Source organism: Clytia hemisphaerica, unplaced genomic scaffold (assembly GCF_902728285.1).
Source record: "Clytia hemisphaerica strain Z4C2 unplaced genomic scaffold, Clytia hemisphaerica genome assembly, whole genome shotgun sequence".
NCBI classification, from domain to species: Eukaryota; Metazoa; Cnidaria; class Hydrozoa; order Leptothecata; family Clytiidae; genus Clytia; species Clytia hemisphaerica.
This window is the reverse complement of record NW_027103726.1, coordinates 36,163-52,976: the sequence shown is the minus strand read 5'-3', so window position 1 is coordinate 52,976 and position 16,814 is coordinate 36,163. Positions and strand designations below refer to the sequence as shown.

Here is a 16,814-nt window from a genome sequence, read left to right as displayed (position 1 = left end):
CGCCTCCTTATGCGACTCCGGGCTATGGCCAAAAGTTGCCGTGGCCATTTTTATTTAGAACGCTGAAAGTGGGAGGTTGTTTTGGTTTTGAAGTAAAAAGTGAATGAAAAGTGACTTTTTTTTTCTGATATAAATGTATGTCTCCTCAGGTAGGGATAGAAATGAACAGTTCCTATTGCAATTTTTCCTTTATTTATTTTTGTAAAGGTTTCTTTTTTTATTTCTCAAGACTGACAAGACTGAAAAACTTCTCAGTCAAACCAGACAAAAAGCTGATAATTTTTTGTCTTGGCTTGCTGTCTGGGATTTTATTTATAAGGTGATAATTTTTTGATTGACTCGATTCTTACTTTAGCTTAAAATCAAATAAATAACAGCTTTATCTTGTGTAAACTGGTTATTCAAATCACTAAAAATGGCAGCACCAAATCTATCGAAGGTAAATTTTTATTCTGTAGCTAACCTTTCATGGACAAGAAAAACAAGAGCTGGGAATGAAAGGCATACCGTGAAGTCGGTTAACTTGCATCAGTAGAGGGAAAATTGCATAGCCATCAAATGATTCACCAATCAAAGCAGTAAAATTTCAAAACAAATGAACTACGCAGCTCCGCTTGCAGCTCTACTCTACCATTTTTATTTTTATCTAACTTTGTATTTTAATGACCAGACGGGTCATTCATTTGAGGGCTATGCATGTTTGCCTCCACTGATGCATGTTACCCGAATTCACGGTACACCAGACCCGATCAATCAGACTTGTCAAACCAATCAAACAATCGAACTAATCAAACTCCATCGAACGATTAAAGTTCGATAATCGAACACTCACAATTTTTGAAGCAATAGCAGTTCCATTAGTTTGGTCAGAGCAGTTCGATGATATTAAATCCTCACATCTTCCCTCGCTTGCAAAAACTTTATCCTGGCGGTCAGGCACATCCTGGCAAATGAACGGGGTATTTTTCACTTGCGATTGGTGGCAAATGCAAGGGGTCGAAAACAAAAGTGATGTAATAGCACTGAATACCCCACGCAATTGAACCACACCAGGTTGGAAATATTTTGCTTCATTTCAAAAATCTGCATAGATGAAATTTTTTTTCCATGGGTCAATTTTGTCTTCGAAGATTGAAGAAACTTTTAACGAAAAAATAAAGTCCCCAGTTTTCTTCCTTTTTTCCCATTTTCAGTTTGAAGTTCATTTTTATTCATTTTCACGTTTTTAGCCTGAGACGTCCTATCTCATTTACACTGGGTGACGAATACCCCATGCAAATGCTCACCCCGTTCATTTGCCAGGATGTGCCTGACTGCCTGGCACGTGATTGCCATTTCAACAATTCCCGGACTAAACAGCTTAACGTTTATTGTAGCCGGATATTTGTCTATCCAAAATAAAGTCCGTAGCCCCTCTGTTGCGATTTCGTGCGCGGCCGAGTGGCGGAATACTACGCCCCAACAAACCGCCTCTGGCGCTAAAACAATACAGGAAAAGTGTGTAATCCGTTATCGGAAGTAATTTCCCGATTTACATTCCGAATTTGGCTTTGAAAAGAAACTAATATACGGTGGTGGAGCAGCACAAACTTGTCAAACAAAATTGGTTTATCGAACTGATCGAACCGAAACCCATTGGTCAAACTTAATCGAACACTCACAATCTTTTAAAAATCTTACAGTTCGATTAATTTTTTTAATCGAATTTTAATCGTTCGATGGAGTTCGATTAGTTCGATTGGTTCGACAAGTTTGATTGATCGGGTCTGGGGTACAGCTGTACAGCTGGAAATGGTGATCTGTTACAATGTAATCTTAATTTGATCACCTGAGAAATGTATGTAGCAGGTCTTTTCATAGGAAAAATACCTTAAATATACCAGGCCCGATCAATCGAATTTGTCGAACCAATCGAACAATCGAACCAATCGAACTCCATTGAACGATTAAAGTTCGATTAAAAATAATAATCAAACTCTAAGATTTTTTAAAAGATTGTAGCATCGAAAATAATTTACTTAAGACAACACTTTTGGCAAAAGCAATCAAAAACAGGACGTTTTTTAGCCATTTGAAAGAGTCAAAATTAAAATTTTCTCTTGTTAACGCAAACCATGGTTGCACCTCCTAGGTCACTGTAAACATTTGGTTTTTACTTCTAATTCTTTATTTCAACAGTTGAAAGACTAGGTAGCTGGAGTAAAAATGTGGTATATATCGTTCTCGAGAGGGAGATAGGAATTTAACTGTGGAAATAATTCGCCGGTTGCTAAAAGCCAATAAATTTTATTTGTCGTCTTCTATTTTACTTTCGCATAGTACCACTCTGAAAAAAAACCCTGTAGAGAGATATGTCAACTGAGTATAAAAAAAACCTTGAAAAGTGCAAAATCGTTAGCCAAAAAACCTTGAAAAACCACTTAAAAAGGACCAAAAAAACTTGAAAACCTTGAAAATCCTGAGAAAAAAATCCGTAGACACCCTGTCTGAGCATAGGTTTGTTCAGGCGACAAGAATCATCAAGCGTGCAAGCCGAAATTTGGTACCTTTTCTCTATTAACTAGCTCAAGTTTTGTATTTTTGGAAAGAAAGTAATTGTAGAAAGTAAAAGGCTAGTCAATTTCTTTTACTCAGCTATTTATTATCGATTTATTGAGAGATTGTGGACTTACCTGCTTTTGACATAAGAAATGAATGTCGTGGTTATATAGTATTTTTTCAAAAAAAGTCCATGTTTAAATTAACAAGACGAGTTCAGAGTGAGGGAAATTTCGAAACAAACTTTAGAATTCTAGAATGAATTCGAACATTCGATTGACACATTCGAAATGCTAAACGTTCGTATCTGGAAAATTGACAGTGCAGTAGCATTTTTTAAAAGAAGGTAAGTCCATAATTAGACTAAGGTAAGTCCATAAAAGAGGTAAGTCCATCTCAGAGAAATAATTTATTTTCTTTAAAAAGAAGGTATGTCCATTTCTGTGTAATAGGTGGACTTACCTTCCTTTGCTTGGGAATTTCCTTTTTTCGATGGACACACCTGAAAATGACATGGCCGTTTTTCCCGGTAGGAAAAATATTTTGAATTTTTTTTTTCAAAAATAGGTTACTTGGGTGCTATAGAGTCAATTTTTAGCAAAAAATAATTTTTCGAAATTTTGGACTTACCTGGTTTTTGCTTTGGACGGCAGAGTTAAGGCATGTCCCAAATATATTTTGCATGACGCCGCCCACCGCTTCCCATTATTCCTTAACTCTCATATGTAGCTCAAAACAATCGTATCAACGAGAGGATTTTGAAAAGTGCTGGGTCAAAAATTTAAATTAAGTCAATCTGAAGATATCAGTCAAAAACTGATTTTGACGTTATAAAATACATCGAAAAAACACGTCATGAGTAAGATTCAAATAAACGGCGATAACTTCAATTCTATTAATGCAATCAACACCAAATTTTGACTGGAGTTGTAAATTAACGATTCTGAAATATTTGTTAAAAAAATTTCAGAATATTTCAATGACGTCATTTGTTGTCGAAAAAATTTAAAAAACGTCAAAAAATGCTGACGTCATCATGAATTTCCAATTTTTTTTCACGAAATATTTCAAAATAAATACTCAACATCTCCAGTCAAAATTTTGCTTTGATTGTAGTAAGTTAATCAGAATTATTGCCTTTTTTCAATAATGACATCAATTAAATTGTCTTTTTGACGTGTTTTTTCGATGTATTTTATAACGTCAAAATCAGTTTTTGACCAATATCTTCAGATTGACTTATTGTAAATTTTTGACCCAGCACTTTTCAAAATCTTCTCATTGATACGATTGTTTTGAGCTATATATGAGAGTTAAGGAATAATGGGAAGCGGTGCGCGTCACGCAAAATATATTTGGGACATGCCTTAACTCACCCGAGCGAGTGCTAAAATAGCACTTCTAAAATATGCAAGAACGTACAAAAATAACACGCCATAATCTATGACATATTTTTTATGGAGTGCTATTTTGGCACGCTTAAGTTATTATTCATAGCCAGGCCTGAAATCCTGTAATCTTAATAGGAGTCTAGGTCTAAACTGTCTGTTCTATTCTAAAAATCTTCTCTTCTTGCCAAAATAGTCAGATATTACATTTTTTTTAATTATTATATTATTATATTATTAATTATTTTAATTTTTAAAATAGACAGATATTACATTTTTTTTATAAGGAGCACGTTAGTAAGGAACTCAAGCCTGAAATTGGTCCAAAAAATAAGGCATTGTTAAGGAACTGCTCAGGCTGAGAATAAGAAATCAAGTTAAGGACCAGTAAGAGTTAAACTTGAACTTACAAACATTTACAATAACCTAAATAAAGAGATGGTGAAATTTTTCTGAAACGGTATGCAATGTGTCAAAAAGAGAAAAGTTCTACCTATACAGAAGTTATAAACTTCAAAATAAGGAACTAAATAAAGTAAATAAGGAACTCTATAAGGAACTTTGAGCCTGAAACTCTTTGGAAAAAAAGGAATTCCTGGCCGGGAGCCAAGTCTTAGAACAAAATAGACCCTTTGGCTTTCCATCTGCCATATTCAGATAATATGTACCCATATTAAAAAAAGAATTACATGTAAAAATCATTGTCATAAAGGTACTTGATCTAAAAACATTTTTTTCTTCATTATCAGCTAACTTGCCTATATATATTAGGGCTAGTTCACCTATCCTGGGCTAAATGGCAGGTTCCCCAAGATGATGGGATTATTTTAGTTACTCCTCTGCCTGGCTGTTGTAAAATGGTTTATGTTTAGTTTATGTAATTATTTTCTTTTCTTCTTAGAATATTTTGACCAACGCCCAAGCTGAAGGTATAATATTTGTTTCATTTTGTGAATTAGTCATGTTCACTCTATTTTTCTGTAAGTGACTATGTTAAAAAAGCTGGTAAGAAAAAAAATGTGCACTGAGAGAGAATATTTTTCAGTTTTCAAAGATTTTGCTTATTAAAGTATGGAAGAGATATTTCTGTTTCTGTCTTGAAGGTCAAGAAAATTAGACAAGACTCTTGAAGATATTTTGGCTAATTTGTGACCCCCCAAGCGATTTGGAGTACATTAAAAATGAGACCGGTATTGGTGCGGTCATGCTTCTGCCGCTTTTGGACTGGTTAATTGTGCGACTAAAAGCCTGAAAAAGCGGCCAGAAGACCACACAGTACCGTATGGTCCGTGCGGACAAAGTGCCAACGAAAGCGGACGATGGTGCGGTCCCAGCCGTTTGTTTATATTTCTTTCGATTGCCGTAAGAATTTCAGCCTCGAGTTCAAACAAGCAAAACAATAAAAACAAAATGTCCGCACCATGACCGCACTGAATACCGCACTCATTCTAATGGTGCTCTTTAGTGACCGATCAAGTGCGTTTGAATGGAATTTCTAGGAAAGATTTTCGGATAATTTCTGGTAGATACAAAGGTATCATTTTACTGCACGGTAATCTTTTCGCCGCTTTTTTGCCGCACATATTATCGATCTGTCCGCACCAAGACCGGTCTCATTTATAATGTACTCCAAATTGCTTGGGGGGTCATATTTATTTGTGTGAAGTTTTTTTCCCTCTTTGATGATTTTGTAATTTTGTGTTGCATTTTTCCTATTATCAACAATTTAAGAATTCTCGTTATGTTCATTCATTTCAGCTTTGTTGAAAGTTTACAAGTTTGCAGATGTGGAAGAAACAGGCAAAGTTGATGTTGCAACAATTATAACTCTAGCAGTCCAACTTATGGGCCCAAATTTTAGCGAAGCAGAAAAAGAAAGCGTTTGCAAAAAAGCTGAAGCCAGAGCAGAGAAAGGTATGATATATTTTTCATTCTTTAATTTGTCAAATTTAAATTGATACATTTTCCATTATCTACTGTTCTTTTATTCAATATTTTAACAGAACAGAACACAAAGCCATTGCACTTAAAAGAAACTGAGATTTATGAAAAGGGGTGACAGAAAAGTCAACAGATATCACAGAATTTAAACCATCACAAATATTTAAAGAAATATATCTTGCCTCTTTAGAATGGATATTTTCAACAGGTTGTCACAACTTTTTATCTCTAATATGCTTTCATAATTTCATTTTCAGGAATGCTTTCATATACAAACTTTTTAAATATAATGCTTGAAACAATGTCAATGACCACTCAATGGGGAGGAAAACTGAAAACTCAAGTTGATGGCTATGTTGGCTTTGATTCAATTCAAGAACAAATTCGGTTAAATTCTTTGAAACGTGGTTTTGAGTTCAATGTTATGGTTGTTGGTAAGTTTGATGATCTATTTTAGCTCTCTGCTTGATAAAAGTATGATAATGTGTAGATTATTTTATAGTAGTTCTCTCTCTTTGCTAGGGTTGCTCCTTGTTGTTGCATTGAAACTTTTCTTAATAAATTTATCTTAAAATTGTACCTTAGGTCTTTTCATAAGGATTACCTTAAAGGAAGAAATTTTGGCAGGAATTTAATTTGGCGGATGGCCAAAAAAGTTTTTTCAGAGGGAATTTAATTTGGCGGATGGACGAAAAAATTTAATTTGGGGGGAATTTAATTTGGCAGTCGCTTAAAAATTTAACCTTAAGATGGCGTCAAAACAGCGAAAAAACAGCAAAAACACCTTAAAAGAGATCATATTTTCAAAATGTTTAATTTGGCGGGAATTTAATTTGGCGGATGGCAGAAAAAAGAAATTTTGACGGGAACTTAATTTGGCGGATTTCAGTCAAATCCGCCAAATCCGCCAAATTTTCTTTCCGCCAAAATTTCTTCCTTTAAGGTATATTATTTCAAGGCTACAAATTCTGCCTAAATCAAGATTTTAGAATAGTTTTTGATTTAATACCATTTATTTTAATGGTCAGGTAGCTGATTAGAGCATTTTTCAGTGTTGTGGATTTGATCCCTGGTTTTCGCTTACTGGGACATTGAGGAACTTTGTTTGGCAATCTGATCCAAGTAATAAGAGTTCAGGAACTCTCCACCCCAGCATTTGAAATAGAAAAGTGAACAGACTCCCTCACTCCCATCTTCTCTGACAGCCAATAGATGAATATTTTTACTTTTAGTTTGATTTTATGAAGCTAATTCTCTTTTCTTATAGGTTGCTCTGGTCTTGGTAAATCTACCCTCATCAACACACTATTCAAAACAAGAGCTTCTCGAACAAGTTGTACACCTGAAAACTCTGAAATCCCCAAAACTGTAGAAATCAAGAGTGTTACACATGGTAAGAATTATTATTATCTTGACTTTTATACTTTGCATCTTTCTTCAACTTTTTCTTTCAAATATTCCTAATTGACTATTTTCCTAAAGTTTTAAACACACATTAATGATTTCTGTCAAAAGTTATTTTTCTATTAGAACAGGTTAGAAATATACAATTTACTTATTTTCCTTTTAAAATACACAGCAATGTTTTCTTTCAAAATCGATTTTTATTTTGATAAGGCAAGACCAATTTAATTTGTTGTTCTACGGGCAGATCGTTAGCAAAATATGGGTTGGTCGGTCGGAAAAATAAGAATAAATTTTTCATTTATCAGGGTTGGTAAAGTACCGAAAATGTTTTCCAAAAAATATATCCAGATTCAAAAATTCACTTTTTTTATCTTCGATGAAGATCAGTGTATGGATGGAATGCATGATTTTCTAAAATTTTCAATTTCTTGAATTAATTTTCAGTTTTAATCTAATTTGATTCTTGCAAATAACTAGTGTGTAAAATATATTGTAGTGGAAATTCGATATTATTATTTTTTTGATTTTAACAACAAATTAAATTGGTCTCGCCTAATACAATAGTAAAATTTACTCATTTTCTTTAAGAGATACATAACCAATTATTCCTATATGAAACTTTCTGACTAAGCATGGTTTAAAAAAACATTGAATAACATTTTTACAGTGTTGGAGGAAAAGGGCGTCAACCTGAAGTTAACAGTGACAGATACACCTGGATTCGGTGATCAAATCAATAATAAAAATTGGTATAGAAAATATTTGACTACCCAGACTACCATTTTCAGCTTCTAGTTCAATTTTTAGCTCTGCAGTCCTCTAACCTTTGACTTTACTTCAGGTTCTGCAAAATATCTATTTTATTTGACCATGCTATAGAAAGCATACAATTATGGTCCTCATTAATTTTCTTAGCTCACATTGTGTCGCATAACTTAAAATAGTAAGCAGTATTTATGTTTTTGAATGAGAAAATGGCTTTTTATCTATCATGAGGTAAACAGATATTTTAATGGTTATTGTTTTCTAGCTGGGATCCTGTGCTTGGATACATCAATCGCCAATACGATATTTATTTGAACGAAGAGATCAGTATCAACAGACGTATGAAAATCCCTGATAACAGAGTTCATTGTTGTCTCTATTTTATCGCACCTACTGGACACAGGTGGGTATCATTTTTCTTTATTCTTACCTTGCATGAATCTTTTCATTTTTACTCTGAGATTTCCACCTTTATAAATGAATACATGAATGGCAGTCAAAGGCGAATAAAAGTAGTTATCAGGTCTAGGCTTTAGCTGAACTGCCAGTAAAGTAAATTCCTGGACTCTATTGACATTGCAAAACCTTAGAGCAAAATGCATTGTGGAATTCTAGGTGATTGCCACAGATTTCGAGCTTTTTAAAACAATCAGATTGTTTATTAATACTCCAGAGGTGTTTTTTCATTGACATCATAACCTTCAGCATTGTTTAGAAAGCTATGTTTTCAATAATGCTTCAGTAACCCCCCCCCTTGAATTCTTTTTTTAGATTGAAGCCATTGGATATCCTTGTTATGAAACATTTGGACAAATGTGTCAACGTCATCCCAGTTATTGCAAAAGCTGATACTTTGACACTGGAAGAACGAGAAGCTTTCAAGAAAAGGGTATATGTTGTTTCTCAGTGTCCAAATAGATCCTAGTAGCTCTACAAATCCTTTTAGAGAGGACTTGCCAAATTTCATTGGAACTTCAAACCAACGACTTACAAATATAATAGACTACCAACTTTTTTTTAATCTATTGTTTTCAAAAACTACCAAAATCCATCCATCATTTATTTATAAGTCCTTTTACTTGATACTGGATGTTTCTATTAAGGTGTCGATTTTTAGCTCTTTTGAATAACATTATCTTACTTTACTACAGATTCGCGAAGACGTCCAATTGAACAACTTGAACATCTATCCCATCATGCACTCTAACCTGACAGAAGAGGAGATCAAATTCAACAACAAAGTCAAGGTAAAAGATTTTAAATTCATCCGCTTCACTCTCCGAAATGATGTAACTCTTCTATTTTCCCTACCTATTACTTCATTTTCAACCAATCAGCTGTCGTAAAAGTGACTCGATCTTAGAAAGCATTCAAGTGTTGCATATTCCTAAAGAAACTGGGGATTTATATATTTTTGTGACTTTAACTATATGTTGTTAAACTATGTTGCTTTACTTGCAGGGCCATTTTGAACAATTTTTTAAATAGATAAAAAAAGAATATTTTACTTGTCCGACTTCTTTAATCATCCATATTATGTGGGAGCTCCAAAGGAACATAGAGCTGGAGGGGAAGGGATCCCTAGACAAGTGAAGGGTACGGGAATGTGCCGCCCTTAATGGTACCTTTTTGGAACCTGACAGTCCCACTAAGGGTAGGAAAAATAAGAAAATTTTGCCCCCAGAAAAATCTGGTTAATTTGTTCCAAATAAGGGTCGTAAAATTCACAAAATTTTCCTTTTTTCCTTCTTTTTAGTCCCGCTGACATACCCGTCAGCTCGTTACCCTAGTACTCCCCCCCCCGAAACATAGAGTTCTTACTCAAAATGAAATTTATATTTATTCAATCATTCCAGGAGCAAATCCCATTTGCAGTTGTGGGAAGTGATCGATACGTCAGTGTTGGAAGTAAAAATGTTCTCGGTCGCAAAACGAAATGGGGAATCATCGAAGGTGAGCTCGAAGCTTAATTTATATATTATATCAATTGTATTTACTCGTCAAAAACTTTGGTTTTTATGGAACTTCTAGTATTTTTTGAATTCCGATTCTTCATGTTTTCCAGCAAGAATTCAATGATGATCGTTTCCAGGATATAGAGATACGTTGACGCAATTTTTCTAAGGAAATTCGAACGAAACGTATTCAAGACATTTTTTGATATTTTGATTTTCTTAAAAGAGAGCTAAAACCTAATATTTTAGTCTACAATTTTAAACTAATGTTAATTTCAAGCATTTCTCTTTTTCAGTTGAAAACCGTGCACATTGCGAATTTCCACTCCTGAGAGATCTACTCATTAAGTAAGAACTTTTTTATTTATATTTATTTATTTATTTCATGGAATTATTCTCACCACGTTTTTCAATATCTTGTTCCGAGATTTTTCAGATACCTTATTGGAACTAATTCCAAAAAACCGCGAAAAACGCTAAAATTTATTCCCGCGAAAATTAGTTCCAATAAGGTAATCACGTATTTTTGTACATTTTTGTACAAATAACAGTACTGCCCAACCTTACTCTTAACGTCAAAACAACGTTAACCTAGTGCTAACTTCCAAGTTTGTATGAACGTTTAAAGGTTGTTCGTCTACTGAGTTTTAATAAATTCAATGTTCACAATTCTTCTGTGTCAGACGGATTTCTGTCTCAAAGAAGTATGGAAAAAGAGGCTTTTACCAGATGAGATTGAGTTTTTATAAGATACTTTAATTATTGGTAATTTGAAGTGATAAAAATGACGCGTTCTTTAGAACCAAGCGTTAAATAATAGCTTGTAAAAACTCCACCTCATCCCGCTTTTAAGCCCTTAGTATTTAGCCAAACTCAGCAAAAATATTGAAAAGCTAATTTGTCGTGTTGAGTCATTTTCCGTCTCAGATAATAAGCTTTGTTTTGACCGCTGATTATTGCTGCTGCATAACAGCGTTTCAGCGTCCACCTTATGAACGTTATTAGGACGTTATGATTGTTGTATCTATCTTTGTTCTAAGGCTCTTCGTTCAAGCTGAGTTCTTCCCGCTTTTTCTTCAACTAAATTTTATTTTCTTGATGTTTACAGAACACACATGGAGGACATGATCGAAGTCACCAAAGCCATTCATTACGAGAATTACCGTCGACTGAAGTTGGCGGAGAAGATGAACCAAGGGTCACCATCACCTGCTCACTCCACTGGAGAGGTAGCAACTAATGCTTGAGAGGTTCCCCACTGGAAATTTAATGAATCATGAACAAAAAGAACAGTTTTTTACTTCAGGGTATAGATGGAAACATTTTTTAGTATATTTATAGATAAAATTACAAATTTAAAGCATGAAAAGAAGTTTAACACCCCGACACTATTACTTTAGGGATAAAAGTCTTAAATGATGATGATGTTATTAATAGATTTAGGCTATCGTGTTTGAGTATGGTGGTCTAGAAATGCAACGATAGTTGAATTATAGCTTCAACAATGTTACACTTCAAATGTTAGCGCTAATCAATTAAAAAAAGAAATTTAAAGATACTTTTTGGTCAAGGATTGCCTGACAATGCAAGTATTTTCTAAACAAAAAAGCGGTTAATCGCCGCTCAGTTTAGAATACAGCCATTACTATTCTGTAGTTTTTAGTATTAATAATTATTTTTTGATAGTTTTTATGTTATATGGTAGAAAAAAATGACATATTATAAATAGGGGCTGCTCTCTTTTTTGTTGTTGTGTTTTTTTCCTCTCAAAATATTGTCAATTTCTTTTATTTGTTATTTTTTCCCATTCATATTATTTTATGTCACTCTCTTCGATTTCAACACTTACAAAATTATAACAATTTTTTGTATCTATTCATTAATTTTTTTTCATCATTGTATAAAAAATATATTCTATATTATCTTTTACTATCAACTACAAACGCTTAAATATTTTTGTGGCTGAGACATCGGTTGTATTAAAAAAGATATTGCGAGCTTCAAGGATAAAACATTTGAGATGATTTATTTATTTAGTTCAGGGGTAAGCCTCGAAATTTTCGTATACAAAACTTCAAAATCTTTCGGTGAATCAAAAATTATACTAAGCCTAAAGAACTGAAAATTTAGAAATTCCAAAAAAAAATTGAAACTCGTCATATATAAGGAACGAAATTTTCTGTTACACATATTTATCCAATTTTGCGTGGTCTTCGTTTTATGAGAGATGATTTATGATGCTTTAGATACTCCAGATTGGAAAAAAATGGTGCTGTTCTAACCTGACTGACCTAGCCTGATTGTTAGGTTTACAGAAAAATAAAGGCCGATAATAGTTCCTAGTTCTTACAGAATTGCTATTTAGAAAAATACTGAAAATATCAATTTTGGCTAATAAGGCGAGGCCAATTTGATTTGTTGTTTTAGGGGCCAAGCTACCCAAAAAAGAGGGTCGGTCGGTCGGCAAAAAAATAAAAGTAGAATTTTACCTATGAAATCTCCTAAAAAGGCAGCAAAAACTACTTCCGCTTGACAAAAGTGCAAAATAGAAAATAAAAAGACACAAATAGCTCGAATTCATAGATAAATTGAAAATTTGAACATAAAATTCTCGAAACTTTGAAAAAACTATATAAATTTTGAAAATTTGTCCATCTGTAAAGCAATGAAAATAAAAATGCACTGCCAAAATCAATTTTATTTTTATTTCGATTTTCGGAATTTCAGGGTCGGTCCGGGCCTGATAACAACTAATCAAATTGGTCTCGCCTAATATATTTTTTAAACGAATTTTCAAATGTTTTCGTAGTAATATTTTATGTTTACTGGAAGATATTCTTTCATGCTCTTTCGAATGAAACGAAAACTTCTCAATTTTGGCGACTTTTTATTTTGGTTGCCATGGTAACCAATGACGTCAGTTTCCATGGCAACAGGTGGTCACACCCGGCCCCACCTCTCAAATTTTGATCTTCTACATTCAAGGATCAATCATCAATCATAAAATCCCTTTGTACAAGCTGCTGCACACGGGAAGACATAGTGACCTCTACTACCTCCCTGATTCTCAAGCCATTCAAGTTTTTTGATATTCTCTGTATTCTAGCTTTTTCGATTGTGTGTATCAAGGAACTTTCTTGTGTATATAGAATTATAACCGATCGATTTTGATTTCACGACAATTTTCCTACTAATGTTTCCACACTTTTCATGTCGTTTGTTATTTAAAGTCACGTGAAGATTCAAACAAGAACCACGCCCAGAAATTCTGCCGAAGAATTTTCGTCAATACAAAATACAAAGGCATGAGATTTTTTGACTACATCATTGTACTTTTATATGTAGCGAGAATGGGCCTATTATATTCGGGCCTGATGTATAGATAAGATTCTTCTCATTTCACATCTTAGTAGCCAAAGGGTAATTTCGGAAAAACATTTTTTCTTAATACACCGTTTAACAGTGACGACTGCGCACGCGTATGAACAATTTTCCATTGTTTTGATTTTTGCAACCACGGGAAACTTCACTCTCCCCCGTAAAAAATGGTAGGAAACATCGAGCTGTCCAGTTCTCATAAGAAAACCCAGCAGAGAAATGGTATGTAAAGAACTCCTTTTAATCATAACTTCTTTTCCTCTTGATGAATTTTTATGAAATTTTCAGGAGAGATCCATAAAATTATCATTGATATCATGTTCAAATATCTAAAACATTCTCTTTAAAGGAAAGAAAAAAAATGCCAATGTTTACATTTCTCTAACCTTCCACAGTACTAAACTACTAAAGTGAGCATTTTTAACTACTGCCTCTACGGTGGAGATGGCGAGACTCTTAAACGGTGTATTGTTTATTATTAACAAACATATCAGCCGTGTGTATATTAGCCTCACAGGGGGGTGTAGCTCAGTGGTAGAGCGCTCGCTTTGCATGCGAGAGGCCCGGGGTTCGATCCCCCGCACCTCCACATGTTATTCGTAACAGGCTGTACCTTTTAGAGATATGATACAGATTACACACAATAAGTTAAAACTTACTTTTTATTATCAAAAAAAAAAAATATTACTGTAATTTCTTTTAATTGACATGTCTTTTCATTGTCATTTTCATGGAATTTGGAAATCTCGCGTTTTTTAGCGAATTGTTGCTTTTTTTCGGATATCGAGCGAGATCATTTTCGGCGTAAAATACACATCTTTTTTTTAAGAGATCATCCAAAATTTTCGAAGCCATTTTCTGTAGAAACTTTCGCGATTTTGGCCTTTTTCGCGAAAATAAATCTTAACAGGGCAATTCGCGAAATTTATGCTCGCGAAAAATTCTCAAAAAAATTGGAAATCTATAAAACCTCAAAATCATCGTAATAAATATAAAATCTTCGAAAAACATACCCTTAACCGCCGCACATACCCGTCGGTCAATTTGCCTGACTGCCCGCCTTTTTTTAGTACGGTATTACGGGATTTGACGAAAAAAAAGACGGGAAAACGGTATTTTAAAATCAGATTATTTTTTGTCATTATGCCGGTATTTGAACCTGTACAAACCGGTGTGACGGTGTTATTATTTTCGGGATTCCGGGATTCAGCAAAAATTTTGACGGGAAAACGGTATTTCGAACCCCTACAAACCCCCCCTTACATATGTTCTTATATAAAAAAAAACGTGTACCCTGTAAACTTGCTATTTTTGACGAGAATGGAAGTTTTCAGGGCAATTTTTAACTGAGCCTTAGCTCATTCGTGAAATTAAATTTAAGCGAAAATTTTCAAAACACCGATTCTCTAAAATGGATCCATAAAATTTCGCGATTTTTTCGCTCACGAAAATTAATCTGATTTTTGTCAAGAAATAAACTGAACCGAAAAATTTCTTCCTTTAATTTGTTATATAGTCTTTATTTTGCTAAAAAACCTGGATTTTGTCATCATTTTTCAATTCAGTAACTATCAGAAAACGTACTTGATCTGTTCAAACAAAACAAACAAGCAACATGCTGAATGGAGGCCCCCCCCCCCAATGGACCTACCTAATGATTAACATCAGATGAATATAAGAAAAAAGTGACAATAATTGAACAAAAATTCAGAATGGAAAAATAAAGCTTGTGTGTTGAATAATGTAAAATGGTAAAAAGGAATTTCCCCAAATACGAAAATCACTTAAACCATTCAGGCCCAAAAAACCTTTTAGGCTGTTTTTGGCCCAAATTTGCCCGAAATAATTTTCCTTAAAAATCTGGCTCCGTCACATTTTGGATCATTGTGCAAAAAATCAGAAAACAATTATGAGTCAACATTGAGAAAAGCTATATTTTCTTATTTGGTTAAAGGGAATTTCCACAGAATACGAAAATCCGTCTTTTAAGGCGAATAAGAATTTTCCAGGAAAAACCACTTCAGCCATTCTTTAGAGAATCTTGCCCTCCATCTTTGTACAAAAAATCAGAAAAAAGTAATGACAGGATTTTGCACAAAGTCCAAAAAACCCTATTTTTAGGCAGTTTTTGGCCCAAATTTGCCCAAATATATTTTTTTTCGAAAATCGGGCTCCGACACATTTTAGGCATTGCCATTTTGCATCATTGTGCAAAAAATCAGAAAAAAATAACGAGTCAACATTGAGAAAAGCTATATTTTCTGCCATTCTTTAGAGAATTTTGCCCTCCATCTTTGTACAAAAAATCAGAAAAAAGTAACGACAGGATTTTGCACAAAGTCCAAAAAACCCTAGGTAGTTTTTGGCCCAAATTTGCCCAAATAAATTTTTTCTCAAAAATCGGGCTCCGTCACGTTCTGGGCATTGCCATTTTGCATCATCGTGCAAAAAATCAGAAAAAACTAATGAGCCAATCCTGAGAAAAGCTGGTAACAGACGGACGGACGAACGAACGGACAAGGGTTGATTTATAGAACCTCCACCGGGGTACCCGGAGGTAGGTCCAAAAATTATCCTTGTAATAAATTTCTAAAACCAAACAAAACTTAAAGGCTATGTTTTCAGCTAGTTGCTGGCTTAAAAAATTAAGCTCAATAGCTCCGTCCTTTTTAAGAGATGCGATCTTATTTTCTGAGTATCTTCTTTATGAGGAACACTGTAGACTGTTCATTCAGTTTCACCCAGTCTGAATGGTAGACCTCTACAAAGCCCCAGGTAGTATAAGGAGTACGAATCCTTTACTCTTTTGCGCTACTTAATTGTAGGGGGGTAGGGTTGGTACTCTGGGAGAAAATCCATAAAATGGAGGGGGAGCGGGAGAGTCAATATTAAGTCATTTTGGGGTGATTTTCCCAAAATCCTCTAGGAAAATGAAGGTTTTGGCACTTTTTCAGTAAAATTTCATAAAATGGGTGGTCATTATAGGATGCTAATGCGGCGTGATTTTTTCTAAAAAATTGCAAAGTGACCCCCCTTACAACCCCTTACAATTAAGCACAAAAGAGTAATGAATGCCAGTTTAATCTGGATAATCGTTAATGATCGTCCTTTTTCCTGAAATCGACCTTTGTCAAAAAATATTTTAAATCCAGATGCTACGTAGTGCACGGACCATAAAATTCGACAAAAAGGTGATAAAATATCTTAGTATCTGTTAAACAATATCTGCCATGTTTTGTCATGTCTCGGCCACTTTCATATTGCATTGACCCTGCTTTGACCCCATTGTTGAACACGACATTATTTTGGGTAATTCTTGTACTTTTTTTGTCTGTAAACTCCTATTAATGAAGGGAAAAGGTTTCAGATGGCAAAGGCCCTGCAGCTTAAATGAGTTTAAACCGTTTTGCCCAATCAAGGAGCAAAAGAAAAACGAATCGAA

At 34.1% G+C, this 16,814-nt stretch overlaps 1 protein-coding gene and 1 non-coding gene across 2 annotated transcripts; both read left to right on the top strand.

Moving 5' to 3' along the window:
- Positions 1-356: 356 nt before the first annotated feature.
- On the top strand, positions 357-11,930 carry LOC136804634 (neuronal-specific septin-3-like). Its single transcript, XM_067061237.1, has 12 exons — positions 357-439; positions 4,828-4,855; positions 5,685-5,840; positions 6,125-6,301; positions 7,135-7,260; positions 7,942-8,023; positions 8,305-8,442; positions 8,811-8,928; positions 9,191-9,286; positions 9,896-9,992; positions 10,291-10,342; positions 11,103-11,930. Exons 1-12 carry the CDS (start codon positions 416-418, stop codon positions 11,239-11,241), a joined length of 1,233 nt encoding a protein of 410 aa, XP_066917338.1. The 5' UTR covers positions 357-415; the 3' UTR covers positions 11,242-11,930.
- A 1,959-nt stretch (positions 11,931-13,889) lies between these two features.
- On the top strand, positions 13,890-13,961 carry Trnaa-ugc (transfer RNA alanine (anticodon UGC)). Its single transcript has one exon. It is a non-coding gene; the product is annotated as a tRNA-Ala (tRNA).
- Positions 13,962-16,814: the final 2,853 nt, after the last annotated feature.

What these genes read in the sequence shown, in the direction of transcription:
- LOC136804634 (XM_067061237.1), top strand. Translation starts at nt 416, where the DNA reads ATGGCAGCACCAAATCTATCGAAG. An exon ending in ATCGCACCTACTGGACACAG is followed by an intron (nt 8,443 to 8,810) that starts GTGGGTATCATT and finishes TTCTTTTTTTAG; the next exon opens with ATTGAAGCCATTGGATATCC. An exon ending in GAGAAGCTTTCAAGAAAAGG is followed by an intron (nt 8,929 to 9,190) that starts GTATATGTTGTT and finishes ACTTTACTACAG; the next exon opens with ATTCGCGAAGACGTCCAATT.